The sequence below is a fragment of the Thermothelomyces thermophilus genome, chromosome 7 (assembly GCF_000226095.1).
Source record: "Thermothelomyces thermophilus ATCC 42464 chromosome 7, complete sequence".
Lineage (NCBI taxonomy): Eukaryota > Fungi > Ascomycota > Sordariomycetes > Sordariales > Chaetomiaceae > Thermothelomyces > Thermothelomyces thermophilus.
Window position 1 is genome coordinate 2,174,866 of NC_016478.1, and position 21,358 is coordinate 2,196,223.

General features: G+C 56.9%; 8 protein-coding genes and 1 non-coding gene across 9 annotated transcripts; 4 read left to right on the plus strand and 5 right to left on the minus strand.

Moving 5' to 3' along the window:
- Positions 1-32: 32 nt before the first annotated feature.
- Positions 33-2,044, minus strand: MYCTH_84896 (uncharacterized protein; the record flags this gene model as incomplete). The annotated part of the gene is made up of 2 exons (XM_003666955.1): positions 1,370-2,044; positions 33-1,295 (listed from the first exon to the last, which is right to left on the minus strand). Exons 1-2 carry the CDS (start codon positions 1,769-1,771, stop codon positions 33-35), a joined length of 1,665 nt encoding a protein of 554 aa, XP_003667003.1. The 5' UTR covers positions 1,772-2,044.
- Positions 2,045-2,771: 727 nt separating this feature from the next.
- On the plus strand, positions 2,772-3,401 carry MYCTH_57908 (uncharacterized protein; the record flags this gene model as incomplete). The annotated part of the gene is made up of 3 exons (XM_003666956.1): positions 2,772-2,865; positions 2,949-3,017; positions 3,085-3,401. 3 exons carry the CDS (start codon positions 2,772-2,774, stop codon positions 3,399-3,401), a joined length of 480 nt encoding a protein of 159 aa, XP_003667004.1.
- Positions 3,402-3,738: 337 nt separating this feature from the next.
- Positions 3,739-6,431, minus strand: MYCTH_2312293 (uncharacterized protein). Its single transcript, XM_003666957.1, has 3 exons — positions 5,869-6,431; positions 4,006-5,815; positions 3,739-3,914 (listed from the first exon to the last, which is right to left on the minus strand). Exons 1-3 carry the CDS (start codon positions 6,128-6,130, stop codon positions 3,860-3,862), a joined length of 2,127 nt encoding a protein of 708 aa, XP_003667005.1. The 5' UTR covers positions 6,131-6,431; the 3' UTR covers positions 3,739-3,859.
- Positions 6,432-7,560: 1,129 nt separating this feature from the next.
- On the plus strand, positions 7,561-9,083 carry MYCTH_2312297 (uncharacterized protein). The gene is made up of 5 exons (XM_003666958.1): positions 7,561-7,957; positions 8,158-8,324; positions 8,387-8,480; positions 8,530-8,663; positions 8,726-9,083. The coding sequence occupies exons 1-5, from the start codon at positions 7,935-7,937 to the stop codon at positions 8,965-8,967; spliced, it is 660 nt and encodes a 219-aa protein (XP_003667006.1). The 5' UTR covers positions 7,561-7,934; the 3' UTR covers positions 8,968-9,083.
- A 413-nt stretch (positions 9,084-9,496) lies between these two features.
- On the plus strand, positions 9,497-10,485 carry MYCTH_57224 (uncharacterized protein; the record flags this gene model as incomplete). The annotated part of the gene is made up of 4 exons (XM_003666959.1): positions 9,497-9,655; positions 9,843-10,136; positions 10,225-10,317; positions 10,372-10,485. The coding sequence occupies 4 exons, from the start codon at positions 9,497-9,499 to the stop codon at positions 10,483-10,485; spliced, it is 660 nt and encodes a 219-aa protein (XP_003667007.1).
- A 666-nt stretch (positions 10,486-11,151) lies between these two features.
- Positions 11,152-11,222, minus strand: MYCTH_t191. The gene has a single exon. It is a non-coding gene; the product is annotated as a tRNA-Gly (tRNA).
- A 283-nt stretch (positions 11,223-11,505) lies between these two features.
- Positions 11,506-15,395, minus strand: MYCTH_2312307 (uncharacterized protein). Its single transcript, XM_003666960.1, has 8 exons — positions 15,148-15,395; positions 15,047-15,085; positions 14,869-14,986; positions 14,711-14,807; positions 13,969-14,596; positions 13,457-13,916; positions 12,151-13,395; positions 11,506-12,077 (listed from the first exon to the last, which is right to left on the minus strand). Exons 1-8 carry the CDS (start codon positions 15,269-15,271, stop codon positions 11,630-11,632), a joined length of 3,159 nt encoding a protein of 1,052 aa, XP_003667008.1. The 5' UTR covers positions 15,272-15,395; the 3' UTR covers positions 11,506-11,629.
- A 514-nt stretch (positions 15,396-15,909) lies between these two features.
- MYCTH_2312310 (uncharacterized protein) lies at positions 15,910-18,259 on the minus strand. Its single transcript, XM_003666961.1, has 2 exons — positions 17,427-18,259; positions 15,910-17,326 (listed from the first exon to the last, which is right to left on the minus strand). Exons 1-2 carry the CDS (start codon positions 18,170-18,172, stop codon positions 16,198-16,200), a joined length of 1,875 nt encoding a protein of 624 aa, XP_003667009.1. The 5' UTR covers positions 18,173-18,259; the 3' UTR covers positions 15,910-16,197.
- A 1,318-nt stretch (positions 18,260-19,577) lies between these two features.
- MYCTH_2312312 (uncharacterized protein) lies at positions 19,578-20,871 on the plus strand. The gene is made up of 3 exons (XM_003666962.1): positions 19,578-19,789; positions 19,902-20,420; positions 20,544-20,871. The coding sequence occupies exons 1-3, from the start codon at positions 19,676-19,678 to the stop codon at positions 20,679-20,681; spliced, it is 771 nt and encodes a 256-aa protein (XP_003667010.1). The 5' UTR covers positions 19,578-19,675; the 3' UTR covers positions 20,682-20,871.
- The last annotated feature ends 487 nt before the right edge of the window (positions 20,872-21,358 follow it).

Consider the following 21,358-nt stretch of genomic DNA (forward strand, 5'->3'; position numbering starts at 1 on the left):
GCTCCGTTGTTGTTCTGCTCTTGTCCTTGGAATCAGCCACCTCGTCCACCCCGGCCCCCTTTGCGGCTGCTGCTCCGACTCATCGGCACGCCATTGGCACTCGACTGCCTGCTCATCGGCACCCCCCCTCCCAGCGCCGATCCCTTGGCAGGAGAGGCTCCCGGGGTTCCCCCGTGTCCCGGCTTAGGGGTCCCCGCTCGCTCCGACATGACCGGCTCGACGACGTCCGACAGGATGGGCAGTCCCAGTTGTTTCCTGACCTGGTTCTCCGACGGTCGTTCCCCCTGCAGATATGCGACGAACCGCGCGTCCTGCGCCGGCATGGACGCCGCCTCCAGCAGCTTGCGGCTGCCGTTCTCCACCGAGAAGTTGGAGCCGACTCCGTGCAATTCTTCGTATTGCCTCAGCGCCTGCATCACCATTATGTCGCTCTGCGCATCCTCGGGATTAAGCGTCGACGGCACGTTGTACTCCATCTTGTTGCCCTTGATGTACGTCGAGGGAAATGTCGGCGGCAGTTTCGGGTCAGCCGCGAGCATGCGGTCAAAGTTGCCCTGGAAGTCAAAGTTGGCAAGCATCTCCATGCCCATGAGCTTGTCGTCGACAAAGTTGGGATTGTTGGCACCTCCGCGGCCGCTGCGCGTGGCGTGCGACACGTTGCGCTCCATCATGGGCGCCGAGGGAACCGAGTCCGACCCGTCGTCGTCGTTGTCGCCAGCCCCAGAATCGCTGCCGTCGCCAGACTTGATCGGGCGCCCTTGTTCGTCGATTTTGGGCTTATGCGTGAGTATGTACTTGCGCGCCGCTAGTGTCGCCGCAGTGGAGGTCATGCCGAGCTCCTTGTCCGTAAATAACTTGTCGATGCTGTATACCGTCCCGGTGGCTTTCCGTGACGCCAGCCGGTCCGTCTGCCAGAGCGGTGTGGTGCTAGACGTATCCAGCAACCGGCGCTGGGGTGCCGGCGAGCCGTCGTCATCGTTGTTCATGCGCTTCCTCTTCTTATCGAATGTCATGTCCTCCATCTCTCGGCGCTGGCGAGTTGCTCGCTTGCCATGCGCGCCTCCTGGGCTCGCCGGGTTATTGATGCTGAACTGGTTGGGGTGGAGTAGGAGCGCCGAGGCGTCCGAGATCTCGAGCGCCTCCTTCTCCTTGTTCAATCGAGATTTTTTGCTCATGATGACGTTGATCAACCGGTCGCGAAGCGTCTGTGAGAGCGCCTTGTATTCTCGGTTGGCAGTTTCGATCTTGAAGGCATGTGTCGTGAGGTACTCGGAGGTCTTCTTCTCGTAATCAAACTGTGCAACACGCCCAAGTCAGCGACTTGCAGGCTGGATTTTGGGGTGTGGAGGATCTTGGCCGCTTAACGTACCTTGTACTTGGTGAGGGCATAATCACGTTGCTCAATCAAGTCCTGGACCTTTTCCATCCACTTGGAAAATCTGGGGCCTGCCCTGTCGAGGAGGGTCTGAGGCCCGGACTGGTTGTCGCCGTCTCCATTGAGCTGCGCCAGTCTTTGTTGGTCTTGCTCGAAGCTGTCAAGAGGCCGATCGACGTAGGGGTCAACTCGCATGACCAGCGCCGTATCAATTTGAATCTTGTGCAGCTGCTCGCGGAACGCCTGGTCCCTGTCTTTGTTGAACCTGTCCGAGAGCGAGGCGAGGCGGTCGGCGAGCATCTGACGACGCTTGTCACGCTTTGACTGCGCCGGGGGAGGCGAGCCGTTGACTCGGCGGGTAGTAGCATCACTCATGGTGGCTTCTGTTGTCGCCATTGTGTGTGTTGATTTCGAGGACGGGGGAAATTGCTTTTCGTTTCGGGAGAATGTCCAGAGAGCACGAGGGTCAACCGCAAAAACTGGTGACGGATGCCGCGAGTGACGGGAAAAGAGATCTCGTTCGGCGTGCTTGGATTGCTGAGGGGATCAAAGATACTGGAGAGAATCCGTAATGTGAAGAAGATGTTCGAACATCTTTTTTGCTGGCGGCATGTGTAAGTGGAAAGGGTATTGTGCGTGTTTAGAGTGCAGGGAACAATGAGGAAAGACAATCCGCTGAAAGGCGGGTATTCATGCGAATATGCTTGCCGACAAACCGGCTCTGCTGATAGGTAGCCAAGGGCAGTGGTGTAAGCCAGGCGCACTGTGCTGTGCTTGGCTGCCATCCAGTCTTGGATCTTCAAGAGGTCCCGGTCAGGTCCGTCCGGGTGTGGCTTGAGGGCCCATGACGCCAATTGTGGGGGAGTGTGGCTAGGTAGGCAGGTCGCTACACACTACGAGTATGGCAGGCTCAATGGTAGGCCGCGGAAGGAGCCAATCGGAGCATCGGGCGGGTCTCGTTATTCCAGCAAGGGTTTCGCTCCCCTCAATGTGGGGTCAAGAACAAGCTCTGGGCGGGCTGGCCCTGTTGCGTGGGATCGGAAGCAAGTGAGGTGAGGTGCACGCGGCAAGGCTGCCCTGAGGTGGGACTGGGAATCTTGCGTCGACTCGCAGTTGTCTCAGAAAAGAGCTTCCGTCTCTCGATATCTCTCTACGCAATGCAGGTCTAAGACAGCCTGTAGTAAGCAACAGCACGGGACCTGGAGTAGCCCCAACTGAATTCTGTCGAAACGCCGATGGACTGGGCAAACCCGCAGTAAATTCCAGCTCATGACGCGGTAGTCCGATGATGGAAAACCTCACCATTTCCGACCCTCCCCTCCCCCCTCATCCTCCCATGCAGCAACAACAACAGCAGCAACAACAGCAACAGCAGCAGCATGGAGGCCCTGGGGGGATGCCGCCTGTCTTGGGACGCCCCCCGCCCCCGCTCCAGCAATTGCCCGCGCAGATGTTCACTACTGCCGCCCAACTCTTGGACCTTACCGACAGTAAGTAAACTTCCCCTCCCGAGCATCCCACATCTGCACATGAACCAGCTCCGGCAATGAAGATGCTAAACAAAATTTCACAGAAAAGCTCATGGTAGCACTGCGCGACGGACGCAAGCTTCTGGGAATCCTGCGCAGCTGGGATCAGTTTGGTATGCGTCGTCATGTCGCCGACAGGGAAGCCTGCCAGAGAGTTTTGAGTTAACACCCTTGGGCCAGCAAACTTGGTACTGCAGTCGACCAAGGAGAGGATCTTTGTGGCTCCCGGCACGGTGCCCAACCAGCCCCGAGGGCTGTACGCAGACATCGACCGCGGCCTGTTTCTCGTTCGCGGAGAGAACGTTTTGCTGCTTGGCGAGATCGACCTCGACAAGGAGGACGACCCGCCCGCTGGATATGACTTGGCCGACGCTGAGCTTGTCCAGAACCTGGCGAAGCAGCGGAAGCAGCAGGACAAGGCCAAGGAGAAGAAGAAGGTGAAGATGCTCGCCAGGGAAGGTTTCGAGGGCGAGAATCTGGGCGAGATTCTGCTATAACGGCAGATGCAGTCGACACTACAAGGAAGGAGAAAGGGAGATAGATGGTGGCTTGGAAGCAGAATATTGTGAAATGCTCTCCATCCCGATAAAGAAGCACGCTTAAGCGAGGCCTCAAAGAATTGAGTGCCCAGGCATAGGAACCAGCCAAAGATGCAATTCGATGACTTTGAAAGTTTGGGCTGACGGAACTTGAACTACTCACCAACTCTCGCATCTTGTGGAATTCTTTCAAGGCCTGGGAGACACAAAGGTGTTGGCTCGTCGTGACCTGCTGATGGCTGACAAATCAGCGTAGGGAAGCATTACACCCGAGCCGTCAATAGTTACGACCACCAAGATGCAGAGAATCGATCCTTATCTCTTCTCTTCAATTACGGATCACTCCACCACGCCGGCGTTCACAACAGCGGCACGTTCATCGCACCGGCACTAGAACCACTCCAGAGCTCTCCCCTTCACAACGCCGGCGTAAAGCCCTCCACACGCACATGATTCTCCCACGACTTGGGCCTACTCAGCGGTGTCAGCTCTCTCCTCTCCTTCATGTGAGTGGGCGAGGGAATGGAATGGGGAAGGAAACAAGTGAACGCGGTTGACATACCAATGTCCTGTGATGCCCTCACTCCCGTCCCAGCCGCCAGCCATCATGGCCGTGGCTATCAACAACGAGGCCGAGTTGGGGAAATACGGCGTCGGCACTCGCGAACCACCTACCGGATAGCCCGCGTCATCGAACTGGAAGATCGGATGCAGCAGGTACTCGACCGCCTGGTCGGGATCGCCCAGTCTCAGCGAGTTCATCGCAAGCATGGAGAAGTCCCAACCGTACGAGTAGTCCAGCGCCCAGAGCTCCTTGATCTTCCCCGCCGTCTTCTTGAGCGCATCCATGTCCAACGGCTCCCCGCTCGCGGGCGGCGGCAGGAGTCCGTAGATCCCCGCCATGGCCGGATGGTCGTTCGTCGTCGCGTTCGACGTCCACATGCCCTCGATCCCCTCGTACACGGCGTACGTCCCGTCGACCATGGGCAGCGGCGCCAGCCCGTCTCGCACCCTCACCCACTCCCTCGGCGCCGGCTTCCCCTGCCTCTCCTTCCACCTCGCCGCCACGTCCAGCCCGAACCGCCAGTACGCCAGCTCAAACGTCGGGTTCCGCGTGCCGTTGGCGTCCGTGTTCTCCGAGACGGGGTACATGGGCGGGCCGAGGTCGTACACGCCCGTCGTGGCGTTCCACCACGCGTACGAGGCCATGAAGTCGGCGGTGGCCGTGATGACCTCGTCCCAGCGCTCCAGCGTCGTGCGGTTGGGGAACGCCCGCCACTCGGTCTCGGCAAAGTAGAGCGGGTGCGGCTGCTGCCAGATGAGCAGCGCGTTGATGTCGCCCGGCGCGCTGGGCCCGCCGGGCGCCGCCGATAGCGGCGCCATCATCTTGCCCCAGCGGGCGCCCGCATAGCCCTGCATCCGCGCGCGGGCGCGCACCGAGGGGAGCAGGCGCGTGTAGGTGTCCGGGATGCTGCGCCAGAGCAGCGGGAAGCGGTTCCAGCGCGCGAAGGGCAGCGCGTGCCAGAGGGTCATCTCGAGGTGGAACTTGCCGTACCAGCCGTTGTTGACGAGGCCGGACTCCTGCGGCGGGTAGGCGGAGGCCGAGTTGACGGCGGTGAGGTACTGGGACAGGAAGATGCGTTGTTGGAGAGCCCGGGCGCGCGGGTCGTCGCGGACGGAGGTCAGGTCGATAAAGGCGCCGGTGGTCCAGAAGGTGCCACACCAGCTGCGTGAGGCGGAGGTCACGCGGCGGTAGGAGGTCGGGTGGGGGTTGGTTGCAGAGGGCGCGAAGGTGATGGTCAGTTGGATGTTGGTCTGAGGTGACGTGAAGAGGTAGCGGTGACTGCCCTCTGCTGGGCCGGTCACCGTCCCGTGGCCGCTCCATGAGACGTGGGTGTAATATGTCGTGTTTTGCAGTGTATGCCTGATTCTGGCAGAGCGACGCGATAGCCTCTCCAGTACAGTCGAATGCCGGGATGTGAGGTTGAAGTGGCCGACAAATGGGGCGTTGAACTTCTCGTTGTCGGGGTAGGGGAAGTCGAAGAACAGGCCTAGGCCTTTCCTCAGGAGGTTCGAGTTGATACTGACTGCGACGGTGTCGGAGTCGGGGTCAGCCCAAGTCTCAACCCTGACCGGGTGCCCATTGTACGCAAAATACGAAGACAGCTTCCCCGTCCAAATGTCGAGCTCCTGGAACCTGTGTTGCAGCTGGTCCTCGGTGACATTGTCACATCCAAAGTCAAACCCGACACGGGCCAGATTCAGCCGATGGGGATTCTCTCTGAGCCAGTTCGAGATGTCGTTCTGAGCCGGGTTAGGGATCTCGTAGGTGACAAGTCTACCATGGGTCCACAGTTGCACCCCCGTGAAGTCTTGACATAGTGTTAGTATGCGAGAAGCGTTGCGGACTGAAGGAAGGAAATACCATCCACAGAAGTCTGGCCTGGTGTTGTGGGGAGGCTGAAGTTGTGCCAACCCCATGTTGACATGATGGCATAGGGCTTAAAGGTTTGTAGCCCCGTGACGTCGGCGCCGAAGGCAAAGTTGCCATTTCCCACTTGCAAAGGTGTTGTATCAGAGCTCTTGTCTCGGTGCACGTTGCACGACTGGACAACCTTGCGGCGTTGGCCAACCGATACCGCCTCCGCGAAGGAAGACAGCACGAGGAGAAGAGATACGGCACGCATTGTTGCTGTTTCCACCACGAAGAAACGTACGTATCTTGCCCGGCTGGTAACCCTCTCCAACCGGGGCGTGGCCCGGGAACCAGGAATCAGCCATGGTTATATGGCAAGGTTCCTCCTCTGGCCGTCTGCATGCATGCCATAGTACACTATGTCCCCTTGACCGGGTACCGTATTCCCCATATTCATCCATCCATGGCATACCGGTAATCGGGTTAACCGCTAGCCTGGGAGGAGAGGGGCCGCTATTATCCCGAACAAGGCAAAGATGGCCATTAACCGTAGCATGGCACGCATGGGTAAGATCCTTTTTCTGGTTGCCGTGTCTGCGGGGTCTGCCTGGGTAAATCGACTTGAACCTTTTCGGGAGACAATGACCCGATCGCGACCAGTTGCATGCACGCTTGTTTGCTGTTGGCCAATGGACAACTTGCTTCGGAGACTCAACGACAAGGAGGAAGGGAAGCGAAGCTGGAGAGAAGGGACCGTTGGAGATGGGAAAGAAAGAGAATAAAACTTTACTTATTGGGAAGACATTGTCGTTTCCGATTAAGACGTGGCCACGTAGGCTGTCGCTGACAAAATATGCAAGACACTGTGATGAGCCGCAAAAGCCGGGTCGTTCCAATCTTGAAAGCTAACCTTACTTGATAGGTAGGGTCTGAAAGGCAGGTTCGGCGTTCCGGAAGATGGCGAGTCAACCAATGCTTGCCGCGTCCAGCGACTCTGTCGGGAGTGACCCAACTCGAGCGAGTTTTCGGAGCAAGGCACACAGAATTCACCAAAATTTTTTTTTCGTGTTCGAAGGTTCCTTCTTGTTGTGGGCAACGATCTCCATAAGAGAGTTGGCTCAACATCGGAGTCGAGAGAATGGAAAGTGCCGACTGCGTGCGCAGTCGGTGTTTTTGGGTGCCTGAGTACGGATTACTACGCCTGGCATAGTATGTACCTTATGTACGTACAATACGTACATGCAGTGCCTACAATGTATTGACCTTACACTACCTCCAGCAGCCTCACTTTACCTTAACTTAGTTATAAATTGAAGATGGGCACAGTATAAACGGAATATAATGACATCCTATTCGACATTCCTGCGGAGGCAGCACATTGCGAAGCACGCAAACAAAAAGGTATTTTGAGAATCAAGAGAGCCTGACGAGCAATCCTGCTCATCGGGAGTAGGTAGGGACCTACGTTTCCTGGTGCACTGGCTTGTGTAAGGTAGATCCTCGATCAGATTCCGTCCGATGTTGAAGATTGATGAATGCCGGAAAACTTCCCCGTCCGCGGACGATGGGTCCAGAAAGCACATGATAGGCCTGGAAGAACATCTGGCGCCAAATTACCAACCGGGTAGCGCCACAACCCCGCTGAACAATAGCGCTTAGCACTGCCCCGTCTCATCGTATGTATGTAAATCAAACAATTAAGGTGAGGTAGTCAAGGGGCGGTTGCCAATAACTAGTGGGACACAAGTCTAATGTAAACACACTGCAGGTCTCACGCGCCGCATAACTTGGCGATCGACATTTGTTGACCCGAGCAGCATCGTCATCCGCGACAGGAATAATTATTGCGTGTCATCCAACCCAACAACCACTGCCATTCTGCAGCATTCGACCACTTCTGCCGACTTCGGGTTGCGACAAAGCATCGTTGCGCTGTCCCCTTCCCCGACTCCGCTTGTGGAGCTGCTATCCGCTCAGCTGCGTCATAAGGGTCTGCCCCGCTAACCCGTTGCTTGGATCGTTGGCCTCAGCTCAGGGATCTCTTTTTGAAGAGCCCGGGTTCCCGATCCTTCGCCATGAGCTCCTTTCTTACCACTGTGTGAGTTGATGATATCTTGCTGTCGCGACGATATACGCAATGGAAACCCAGCGATTGTACCCCTCCCCCACCCCAAAGTACAGCCGGCGCAGTTCCTTTGGTTTTAGGTGTCATCGGCCCAATCCACAAGGGATCGGCGCCCGACTCTGAACACATGCGCAATGCAAAAGCCAGAACGCTGACTTTCGCAATCCGCCTAGCAATAACCGGACGAGGAATCAGGTCCGACCTCGAGCCCCGGGCAAAGGTGGCGCTACAAGCTACCAGCTGCGCCAGTATGCGGAGGCAACGCTAGGTGGAGGGAGCCTGCGCAAGGTGGTGAAGCTTCCCGAGGGAGAAGACGAGAACGAATGGTTGGCCGTCAACAGTACGCCGAATTCCACCGAGACAGTCGCCTGTGCAGTACATAGTTGCTGACCAAGCTCTCAGTGGTGGATTTCTACAACCAGATCAACCTTCTCTATGGCGCCATCACCGAGTTCTGCTCCCCCCAGACGTGCCCGGAGATGAAGGCGACGGACGAGTAAGACGAGGCTATCCCTTGGGCCATGGACGGCAAGCTGATGGCGCAGGTTCGAATACTTGTGGCAGGATTCCGAGAACTACAAACGGCCGACCAAGATGCCCGCGCCGGCATACATCGAGCAGCTGATGTCCTGGGTCCAGAGCAACATCGACAACGAAGCAGTCCTGCCGAGCCGCATTGGTAAGACAATCGAGCCTCGAGGACCCCTCGAGGACCAGGATGGCCGAGCTAATCAGGGACAGGCGTGCCATTCCCCAAGTCGTTCCCGTCTCTGATGCGCCAGATCTTCAAGCGCATGTACCGCGTCTACGCTCACATTTACTGCCACCACTATCCCGTTATCCGTGAGCTTGGCCTTGAGCCGCATCTCAACACCAGTTTCAAGCAGTATGTGCTCTTCATTGATGAGCATAACCTCGCCAGCGGAAAGGATTACTGGGGCCCACTCGGCGACTTGGTGGACAGCATGCTGCGGAGCGACTGATTACTGCCGCCGTTTTCGGTTGATTCTTCTTTTTTTTTCTTCGATATGTCGGATCGTCGGACTTCTTTTCATGGCGGCGTTGGGTTTGGCTCGGCCGAGAGGGGACTTTTTTACTAGTGGTTAGGATTTGGGGGGGGGGGGATATGGGGGCGCCGAATGGCAGAACATGCGCTTTCATGGTAATCGGGGGTTTCGGTTGGGCAATCTGTAGGAAGGTGGGCGTCCTGTAGACTAGGGGCAGGCTGCTGTGAACAAAAATAAAGTTTGTGCTGAACAAGACCATTTGAGAGAGACTCGTAGTGTACGGAGGAAAAAAGCAAAACTGGGTTCCGCCAAATGGAGCAACTGCCAAGCCGTCATCCGGTCCCACCCGTAACAGCCAGCTTTGCTGCCTGAGGCCACGGCGAAATTGCCGAGCGTGCCAAACCCCGATCTGAAAACTACAGTACCTACAGAGCGAGCTCGCTTCACGACATTCGAGGTCCATCATCGCACTCAATCCCACCCCCCCCTCCTCCTCTCAGTCACCATGTTCTCGCGACAGGCATTGCTGCGCTCCGCGCGGACGGCAGCTCCCCAGCGTGCTCTCCTCGGCCAGACCCGCACCTTCGCCGCGCCGGCCTCGAGCGAGAAGGTGAAGCCTCCGGTCGCCCTCTTCGGCCTCGACGGCACCTATGCCACTGCTCTGGTACGCGCGCCCCCACCGACCGCCTCAATTGGCTCCTCTCATTTCGAGACTCTGGGATGGATGAGGCGTTGGAGCGATGGTTCCACGCACTCGATCGTCCTGTCAATTTTGGACCGACGACGGGAATCAGGACACGACTGACCTGCGTCATTTTGCATTGGAATAATAGTACACGGCCGCCGTCAAGACTTCCTCCCTCGAGCCCACCGCCAAGGGCGTCGCCGCCCTCGGCAACCTGATCCAGAAGGACTCCAAGCTCGTCACCATCCTGGAGGCCCCGACCCTGTCCGCCGCCGACAAGAGCGCCATCGTTGCTGAGCTGCAGAAGAGCGCTGGCGTTTCCGGCGAGACCATCAAGAACTTCCTCGAGACCCTCGCCGAGAACAACCGCCTCGGTCTCCTCCCCGGTGTCTGCAACAAGTTCAACGAGCTCATGAGCGCCGCCCGCGGCGAGGTCGAGATGATCGTTACCAGCGCCCAGGTAGGGCTCTCCCGGATGTTTATGCGAACGGAAGAGTGGACAGTTTATGAGAGGAATGCGATACTGACGGCTGCTGCGAACTCAATAGCCCCTGGACAACAAGACTCTCACCCGCCTTGAGAACGCCGTTTCCAAGTCGAGCTACGTTGGCGCTGGCAAGAAGCTCAAGGTCAAGAACAACGTATGTCTGCCTCTCTCCGCCCGTGTCTGATACCAAAGTGCTAACGCGACGCAGGTCAACCCTGATATCGTCGGTGGTCTCATCGTCGAGGTCGGCGACAGGACGATCGACCTTAGCGTCTCCTCCAAGCTTGCCAAGATGAACAAGCTCCTCACCGAAGCCCTGTAAACTTACCCATCCTTTTGTAGCAATGGAACTGTGTTGGACCGGGATCCGGGCGCCTGAAAGAGACGGGACCTAAGCGCGGAGAGGCTCGCGGTCTGCTTTGGAGGGACCCTTGTGTATATCAGCCGAATAGATGCCCCTTCCGCTGGTTTCACTCGAATTCACGCGTCATAATCTATCTGAGCAGCCAGGCATAGGTTTTTTTTTTCTTTTTTCTTTTCGAGCAGCAGACCGAGCCCGGCGAGCATGGCTCAAGTTTTTTTTGACGCTTGACGGCACGCATATCGCCGTTGACCAGATGAATTTGCCTGATTTCGTACGAGCTGATCCTGAAACAGTCCGTTGTCGAGACTCCGGGTCGCATATGCCATGCCATACACCGTCAAACCTGCAACTTTTGAATTAATTAGAGACGACCCGTGTTCTCTGGATATCGACGAGAATCTCGTTGCTAGCTAGGCATTTTACACCGTCGAACCCGAGCTATGTCTTTGACGCCGGTTCGTGTACAAGTGAAAGTGAATATAAGAATAGGGGCGTGGCTCATTCCATTCTTCCTTCTTTCTCAAGAGCAAAAGGCACAATCAAAGAAGGAAAAAAAGGAGGTGAAATCAGAACTTTCCCATAGTTAGGGGGGGTCAGAACTGCAAAAAAGAATTGATGGTACCTTGCGTCAGCCGCGAATCGAACGCGGGGCCCATCGATGGCAACGATGGATTTTACCACTAAACCACTGACGCCTCGATGGTTTGGATCACCGGCAATTGGGCCTAGGTGTGACAGGCCCTGCAACTGCCCCTCGCAACCGACTGACCATCCCCTCCCCCCACTCATAACGAAGTGACCCCTTTTGCGGTCACAAGAGCCTTTGATGAGCTCGGAATATCCATAGCAGCCCATTATGGAAGTAGTTAGCGCTCAAAACATACATGCATACCCAATCTCAGGTCTATGTATCTAGTACATCCAATCAATCCCCATCTATCTATCTATCCAAGCATCCTTTGATTTGCAACGCAAATAAGTCCGCAGGCAGCTCGCTCGTACACCTTGGAACACCCCATATCCCCAGATTCCGTCCGATTCAACGTCTTTGCGACGCTTAGAGGGGGTAGAGGTAGAGGGAGGGGGAACTCCCGAACTCCTACTAAGCCTTGGTCTCGAATTCGTCCCCTTCGAGAGTCTCATATCCATCCTCTAGCCTCTCCATCTTGACCTTCTCGAGCTGCTGGGTGATGTACGAATGCAGGTGCGCGTCCGCCTCGGCCCTCGCCTTGACCCTTTCCGGATCGTTGAGCAGCGCCGGGTTGACTGACCCCCTTCTTAAAGAATTCGTTCCGCCGCCACCCTCGCCATTCTCGTCCTCGTCACTGTGCCCGTCATACCCGACGTTGAGGTTTATATCGCTTACGCTGTAGTCGCTGCGGGCGGCGAGCGAGCGGCTGGTCGAGCTGCGGCGGAGGCGCGGGGCGGTAGGGGAGAGCATAGGGGTCTGGGGCCCGTTCAGGTATGCGCCGCGGTGGAGGATGTCGTCAAAGTAGTGGGACAGACCAGCACGCGGGGTGCGTGGGGTTTGTGGGAGGCGGCAGTTTACGCTTGTGAAGAAGGAGCCGTCAGTATGGTTTGGGGGGGTTAAGAGGGGGAAGCGGGAAAGGGGGGAAAACATACCCAGTGTCGTGGATCATCCGTGCGATGAGGCCTGTCCAACCACATTGATGGGTTGCACCAAGGCCGCGGCCGGTGTCTCCGTCAAAGAACTCGTAGAACCAGAGATAGTCTCTCCAATGCGGATCGAAGTCGAGGATGTCGTTGCCGCCGTTGATGCTGCGGCGGCCGTCGTTGTCGCGAGCAAAGAGATGCTGCAGCCGGTGCTGTATCTCCTCCGAGACATGCCCAAGATGCATGTAATCGCCTGATCCCACGGGGCACTCGACTTTCAGATCCTGTCCAAAAAATAGGTAGAAGCGCTGGAGCGACTCGACCAGGAGGAAGTTGACACACAGCCAGATTGGTCCCCGCCAGTTGCTGTTGCCGCCGAAAAGGCCGCTGTCCGAGTCGCCAGGGACATAGCCGACCTTGAAGACCTGGCCGTTAACTTGCATGGAGTAAGGGTGATCCTTGTGGTACTTGGACAGGGAACGGATACCATGTGGGCTCAAGAATTCGTCTTCATCCAGCATACGCTCGAGGATCTTGATGAGCCGCTCCTTGTTCACAAGCGACAGGAGGATCCTGTTGCCCTTGCCGCGGGTGCGGATGCTGTGCATTGTCCTTTCGGCAACATCGCAGCGGTTGGCCATGAACCACTCAACGCGCTTTTTGAAGGTGGGGAGCTTGTTGATGAGCTCGGGTTCGAGCGTGAGAGTCGCGTACAGGGGGATCAGGCCAACCAGGGACCTGACAGGCATCTGCTGAATCCAGGGGCCGCCCCACGAAATCGCGTCGTAGTAGAAGCCGTCTTCTTCGTTCCAGAGCGACTTCTCGTCCTTCTGACCCATCCGGAACGTCATGGCGTCACTGATGAGGACAAAGTGCTCAAAGAACTTGGTAGCAATGTCCTCGTAGATCCGCCGATGTTTGGCGAGCTCCAGGGCAATGTTGAGCATGTTGAGACAGTAGAAAGCCATCCAGCCCGTGCTGTCCGCTTGTTCCAGCGTGCCGCCGGTTGGGAGTGGCTCCGAGCGGTTGAACAAGCCGATGTTATCCAGCCCGAGGAAGCCACCCTCAAAGACATTCTTGCCCTCAACGTCTTTCCGGTTCACCCACCAGGTGAAGTTGAGCAACAACTTCTGAAAGACCCGCTCGAGGAAGTCGAGGTCTTGCCTGCCGTACAACTTGCGCTCGATCTTGAACACGCGGAACGTCGCCCAGGCGTGGACAGGAGGATTGACATCGCCAAAGTTCCACTCGTATCTATCCGAGGTCAGTAGATCAATTCTACGGAGAAGAGAGTCTTCCTTAGTTGGAAACTCACGCAGGAAGTTGGCCATTGGGATGGCAGTACCACTCGCGGGTGAAGAGATCCAGCTGCTTCTTGGCGAAGTCCGGGTCCATCATGGCCAATGTGATGCAGTGGAAGCTCGTATCCCACGCGGCGAAGAATGGGTACTCCCAGGAGTCTGGCATCGAGAGAATGTCGTCACAGTGCAAGTGTTTCCAGGCAGCGTTGCGAATCCCCTTCCGGCCGGGTGGCGGCGGCGGCTGGCTGGGGTCGCCATGTGCCCACTCGTCCCAGATGAACAGGTAGTGTTGCTTGCACCACATCATACCGGCGAAGGCCTGCCTCTGGATGTTGCGGAGATCATCAGACATCGGCAGGGGGCTGATGTGGTAATAAAAATCGTCAGCTTCCTCCCGCTTCCTCTCAATGATATCGTCGAATTCCTCCTCATCGAGGTATGTCTCGGCTTTCCTGGAGAATCGGAAGCGAACAACTGGCTCTGTCAGTTCCCATTTCCAACATCTGAAGCGCGGAGATATGCCTACCTGCGCACTCGCCAGGATTGACACCGCCTGCTTCATTGAACGCGAACCAGGCGGCCGCTTTGGTTCCAACCTGAGCCGGATTCACGGCGTCCTTCTCGCGGTTAACGATGTAGCGATGGAACGCGTCCTTGACGTATTTTGACTCATTTTTCCCACCATACAGGAGCTCAAAGTTCGTTTCGTTCTCAGTAAAGAGCAAGTCCGGCTGAACATCCTCCCCGCTAGGTCCGACGCCGGGCGATGGCGAGAAGAGGACATAACGCTCTCCTAAGCGGTGATGCTTCGACTTTATCAAGTTCTCATCGTAGACACCCATAGAAGGCCGGTTCTCTGCGGGTTCGCGGCCCCATGACCAGGTATTCCGGAACCAGACGTGCGGGATGATGTGGAGAGGTGCGCGCTCGGGGCCCCTGTTCCATGCAGTCACGCGGAAGAGGAGCTCATCCGGGTCATCGTCTTCCTTGGCGGTTTCGATGAAGATATCCCAGTAGCGGTCCTCGTCGAAGACGCCGGTGTCGAGAATCTGATATTCCCTGTCCTGTTTGCCGCGCCTCGCATTCTCCTTGAGCAGATCCTCGTAAGGGAACTCCTTCTGCGGGTACTTGTACAGGTATTTCATATACGAGTGCTATGACAGATAAGCTTCCGAATCATCTCGGGTGGGCACGCCCTGATCTTACCGTCTGCCGGTGTCAAAGTTAGCTGGAGACTTCACCGGCAACACGGTGTACAAATAACTCACTGGCGTATTGTCCAAGTGAAAATGAGCCTCCTTGATGCTCTCACCGTGGTTCCCCTGTGGGTTGGACAAGCCGAACAGTCGTTCCTTGAGGAATGGGCTAGGCAGGCGCAGTTAGCAGGCTGGCCACAGCAGCGTTGCAGGGTGCAATTGAACCATACTCCTTCTCGTTCCAGAAAGCAAACGCAATGTTCTGCAGGCCATGCGTGTCGCAAACACCAGCAATGCCGTCCTCGCCCCATCTGTACGCGCGGGACCGGGCATGATCGTGCGGGAAGTCTTTCGCGATATTCGAGGTCAGCGGAAGCAAAAAGGCGTCGACGGTTCCAGATAACTTACGACTCCAAGCATCTCCGTCCGCGCTGTAATCCTCGCGCACTGCATGGGCTCAGTCAGACGCGACAACCTTCACGCACGCCCGCTGGAAAGGGAGTACTCACCGGTCGCCCACTGCCTCTCAGAGAGGTAGGATCCCCATTTCTTCCAGTACTTCTTCCGCTCGCGGTCCTCCTTCAACCTCCGCTCTTCTTCGGTGAGGTACTCGTGGCCATCGAAGACAGGCATGGTGCGCTCGCAGAAATGACGTTAGGCCCCTCGAGAACCGGCGCAACTTCTCCCCTCGTCTTGCCGCTCGCAAACCAACTCGACCCAAAAAAGACGGGAGGCCTTAGAAAGCGCCAGTACCGAAGAAAATGCAATGGCGAGCTGCTCAACAAGTGGGAAGAAGAAAAATATAATAGCAAGCGAGAGAAAAAAAAAAGGGAGACAAAGTCAGGCTGAAATCAATAAATCTAGTTGTTGGTCAGGGGTCGCTAGCTTGTGAAACTTGGACCAGACCAGACAACTAACTGCCGGTACCTTATCGAAGAATGGAGGGGTCGAAGCATCCTGTTGGCCCTATGTTGGTAGCTCCCACTAGTGTAGGAGCCCAATTGCCAGGCCTCGCCCGCTGACAAGGCCAGCCTGTGACGTCAAGACGCGGCGCCAACGCAAGCCCCGCCGTCGCCTTGAAGCAGGGCGCCGCGCTTGGCAGTTGCGCCGCAACGGGACGCTTGCCCTGTACCTTATGCAAGGCAGGATCAGGCAAGGACCGCATCGTTCTCAGAAAAGCGGGCCAATCAAGGTGGCCGCTGGAGCCCACGCTGCCCACTACGCTCTGGCCCTGGCCTTGGCCAAGGGCCCAGGGTTCCTGAAACCCTCATGACGGATCGAGGCAAGGGCAAGATGAGGAAGAAATAAATAACACCTAGTGCTCCACTTGACATTCAGATAATGCAGGACGATGACGCTTGTTTCCTCATGGCAATGCGATTATGGCTGAAAGAACAGTAATAAGACAGGAGAGAAAATGGCAGAATACGTCTCCTCGTACCCTGGGATATCAACCATTGCGCCCAACCCCGCGCCCTTTCCGCCAGGATGAACCCACCAGCGCAGACTGGAATAACCGTTAACCTGGAAAAGCCGGAAACACTTTGCAGAAACAGATGTCACAGCTTGGCCTCGACAGGCTCCTTTGCCGGCGCGGTCGCGTCCAGATTCACCACCACCTCGCCCGTCCGCTCGCCGTTTCCGAAGAAGATGACCTGCACCGTCAAGTCGTCCCGATACCGCCTCGAGAAGGGAGCCGGCAGCGTCAGCAGCGCCGATACCTGCTCCTGATTCTTGCCACCGAGCGCGTTGCGCACCAGGTGTGTGGCGGCGTTGGGATCCTGCACGACGAACTTGTCGGACGAGCCTCCCCACTGCCGCGCCCCGCGGAACGGAGTCTTCTGCCCGCCGCCGGCGTCTGTCTCCCGGGGCGCTTCGACAGGCAGACCGCCCCTGGTGCCGCGCGATCCAAAGATGCGCGTCCAGACCGAGTCGAACTGCGAGGCGGAGTCGCTCTTGGTGATCTGCTGGCTCTCGAGCCACTTGCCGACCAGGCCAACAACCTCCTCGTTGGTGAGCATCTCCCAGAGGCCATCGGTCGCCATGACGACAAAGTCGCCGTTCTCCGGCTCAATCTTGGTTGTGCTGATGACCGGCTCGGCGGTCACGTATGGGGGGGTCTTGAGGAAGGACGAGACGGAGCGGGCAAAGAAGTGCTGCCTCAGCTTCTCCGAAACCTCGCGGGTCCACTTGTAGCTGGCGTCTCCAAAGGCGCGTGTAGGTTCCAATCCACCCAGGACACGGCCGTTGCGGACGACGTGCGGCTCGTTGGGGTGCTGCTTCTGTAGCCGGGCCGCCTCGTCGGGGTTGCTGCCCGTCTGGTCGACCGAGAGCGGCGTGGCAACCCACTTGCCCGACGCTGACCGGCGACCCAGGACGGCCCGTGAGTCGCCCGTGCATGCGACGCGTAGCAACTTGGACCGGCTGTCGTAGAATGAGAGGAGCGCGCAGGAGCCGGACAGGGCCGGGGCCAGCAGCTCGGCGGCGGCAATCTTATTGTTGGCTTGCAAGACCTTCTGCACGCTCTGGTTGACGATATCGTCGTCCAGTTTAAGGAAGCCCCTCTTGATGGCGGCGTCGACTGCCTCCTGCGACGGCATGAGATTCGCTGCCCTATACGTGTCGTTCAGTTCGCGGGCGACGAATGTGACGAGAGCCTGGCGCAGCTTTGCCGAGGTCGTCCATCCACTGTACACACACACCAGCGGTCAGCAATCCATGTATTGCACCCACGGGTCCCCAGCCAGGGAGAAAAAAATAGAAGGAAAAAAAAAAACATTCGACTCACGAATGGCCGTCAAAGACACCCCAGAACATCCAGTCGCTACTCCCGTGAGCCTCGCTCTTGTCCGGTATCTCGACGATTTTCTCGGCATGGTCATCCTCGATGGGGTCGTTGCTAGGCAGCTGCACGACATCGTAGCGCACTACGCCCTGGCCGCGATTGACATAGTACGACTCCTCGTTCCTGCGGAGCATCTGGGTCGCCTGCTCGGGGGTCAACATCTCGATGACTCTCCTCCCGTCGTCGCTCGTCGTCTTGGAGATTGGCCCGTCGCCGACAAAGGTGCCCGTGTGCAGCTCGTCGGCGCCGATGACCAAGACGGACCGGGTCTGCGCTGCGGCGGCGCCCGTCGCGGTCGACGTGCTGCTCGACGAGGACGAGGACGAGTACGCCCGCTTGACGAGGCTGTCGGTGGCGTTGCCGTTGTACGAGTAGTACGCGCCGTAGCCGACCAGCGCCGATACCAGCGCCACGGACGCCCGGCGGAGAGACATGGATGATCGCAGCGGTTCGCCGGGCACCGGTGCGTGCTCGGCCGCCCGCAGGCGGTTGCTGGTGCTGGTGCTGCTACTGCTGCGGGCAGGTGGGGACGTGGACAGGAATCGGCGGGTCGAGGCTGCGGCGGCGGCGCTCCGCCTGGTCGCGGTTGGCAGGAGCAGCGGAGATAGGCCCCGGCGAGTGCTAAAGCGAAGGCCCCAGGCGCTGCATTGGATGCTTGTGCGGAACGCGTGGACGGCGGCGCGACGCATTGCTGAGATGATAAAAGATGGGCCCAATCTCAGAAGGATCGGGGTCCCGGGACGAGTTTGCAGTTCGGGGATTCGAGATCCGCCTTGATGGTTGCCTGTTACAGCGACGGAAACCCTAACCCTGGAATTCCCGATTTCAGACTAGGTAGGTACCTACCTAACTTAATTTGACATTTTCTGTTCGCTGAGGCTCTTAGTTTGTTTTGCTGTTGACAAGAACTTATAGAGACATAATCAGAATCACACTTCTCTCTGAACCCGGTAGACGTCAAAAGAATGAAGACAGATTCCAAGGAGTACTCTCGGTGTGATAATTAGAAAGCCACTCAAATATGATTTTCCGAAGTTTGAGTCATGTTGAGTCCATTCAGGTTAGGTACAGTAAGAACTCGATACTTGCTACTAGATAATTACCTACATGGATATATTCACGATAAATAAAATGTGCTCGCCTACAAAGGATCTAGTCTGGCAACCAGGGCCATTTCCTAATTCTCTGCTGAGCTGTCACAGCTCCTTCACCACGTTACCCCTTGCAGCAAGTGTATTCAGGGTTGTCTCAGCTAAATACGACCTAGGCTACCTAGCGTTGTGCATTGATCTACGGAAACTGTCAGGTTCCTCCTTTCCCGATCATTGCTGAACTTGGAGTTTCGGAAAGTCTTGATGAATCCGAGCTGGAATCTAATTACATCATTTCCTTCATAGGAATCCAGGTCAAATACCATAACATCTCTTAATTTTCAATCAGATTTCGGTTCTGAGCTTGTCTGCCAACCATCACGAAAACAAATTGGAATCGATTCGCGGTCGCACCTGGCATACCAGACCTGGAAACATGCACCAAATTCCAATCGACACAAGTTATCGGTTAACATGATTCCAAAGCTCAACCCTCGGTTCCCTTGACCACCATGACAATCCAGCCGAGAATTGCTAGCCAAGTGACTACCTAACTTGCGCAGAGGGGAAGAGAGGTTTGATAACCGATGCTCGGAAACAGAGCTCGCTCGGTGCTTCAGAAACAGAAGCCGCTGCCGTCGTGGGAAATGGAGCACTGCTGAGAGCAGCATTCGGTGTAGCGATTGGTGCAGTCACCGCCTGAGGGAATGCAAAGTTTCTCGAGCATGTCTTCTCCGTGGGGATCGTGGGTCGTGGGGTTGCCGGAGGCTGAGCTTCTAGAACCCCACACACACTGTGCCGATGGGCCTCTCACATGCGAGACTTCAAGCCGGTGGTTCAAACAACAATGAAACCAAGCACTGAACGCGATTGAGCAAGCTCTGAATTGGAACGGCCGGCTCATTCTTATCAATTCTTTATTTTGTCATGTTTTGGCCTCCAGAATTCACAACATTTCGATTTAACGGTTTATATCGATATTTCCCCTCCCCACAAAACCCCCCCACCAAGATCGCTTCGAGTCAACTCCCACCGAACAGCTCCGTCCTGATCAACCACTCTCCTGAGCCGCGGATGCATTCTTAAGGACCAGTATCTCTAATGGAGGCAAACACGAGTCAAGGCTCGGGCGTGATCCCGGCTCAGCCAGGCGATAGCGAGGCCGCATTCAAGAGATTCGACACGTACCCGTGGGTGCGAGACCGCTCATTCCTTGTAAGCCGAGCCGCCTCCCCCCCCCCCCAAAAAAAAAAAAAAAAAAAAAAAACCTCATCCTCGGCCGACTTGTCTCGTCAGGTTAGATCCCGCTAACAACCCGGGCCATCAGCAAGGCCTCATGGCTACTCTGGGCCCCTCTCTCCTGGGCGCCACCGACGGCTTCAGCCGCCAAAAGGCCCTGAGCACCACCCTACAAGCCCGCATCTGGTGGTACAAGTCCCGCTTCAACACCGACGTCGACCGCGCGGCGTACGAGGCCTACAGCGCTTCTCACCCGTCCTCGTGCCCGGACTCCGCCATCCTCGCCAGGCTCGAAGAGATCCGACAGCGCATGGCAGGAGAGGGCACCGGCGCCGGCGGAGCGCCCGGGTCGGCAACGTCGTCGTCGTCGTCGTCGTCGTCGTCATCATCATCATCCGCTGCGGGCGCCAACCAGAACATCCCCGCCTGGCAGCTGAACGCCCCCAAGGTCGACCTGAGCAAGAAGGCCGACGACGGGGTCAACCACAGCAACACGGGCGACGGCGCGCCGTACCCGGAGAACTTCCAGGACCTGATCGAGGCCGTGACGACGGGCAAGCCGATCCCCGGGATCAAGGAGATCCCGGATACTGTCGTGCGACCGCCGGTTAGTAGTCTGGTTTCCTGACCCCCCTTGAAGACAATGAACTTTTTGCCCACTCCAAAACAGAGAGAGACTGGGGGCCCGCCGTGAGATCTTGTCGAACTGACCCCGGTACCACGTAAACAGGGAGTTACCCCCTTTGGCAGGATGAAAGCGCCTCGCAAGCCGTGGGAGAAGGACGTGCCGTCCGACACGGTGGGGGTCGGGAGCGTGTTTGGGGACGTGGTCGACAAGGAGTTCCCTCCCCTGCCCAGCGACGAGTAGAGCCACGCGCGGTAGTCCGTTTTATAAGCACAACGTGGACAGCGACGGGATGGGTTTTCGGGAACCCGCTAGCTTGCATGTCGCTCATCTCGTGGTTTCGCACACATCACGCCCCCGTCCCGAAGGAACAAGCTCCTCCTTGTGCTGAAGCACTGCCACCTAGGTTGGTCCAACTTCCCCGGGACCATGGCATCAGCACCTATAGAACGAGAGATGGAAGATTCGCAAAGACCAAAGAGAAGGGCAAGGATACCATCTGCTGCTGAAACCGAGGAGCTGCTACTGATCTTTCCCTTCTGTTGAGCCTCTTGTCGCCGTCCAAGGACATCAACTCACCACCAGGGGGAGGATGGTTCATATCGTAACAAGCTAGAATGCTATGGAGTATCAGGGACGGGATGCTGGGATGTTAGCCAGCACGGGAGCTGGATTTTATAATCGAATAATCATCACATCAACACAGCTGACTCTTCCTAGCACCCCCAATCAGCTCGTTCCCATTTCTATGTGTTTGTTTAAGCATACCAGGGAACTCGGCGTACCATGTAACTTCTTATTCTCCTCCTGCGACTCCTACTATGTACAACCAACAGAAGAAAAAAAAACAACAAGACAAAGGGAAAAAGAGGGCACCGACGCGGGTGAGAGATAAGTGCTTATAGACAGATTTGTTTGTT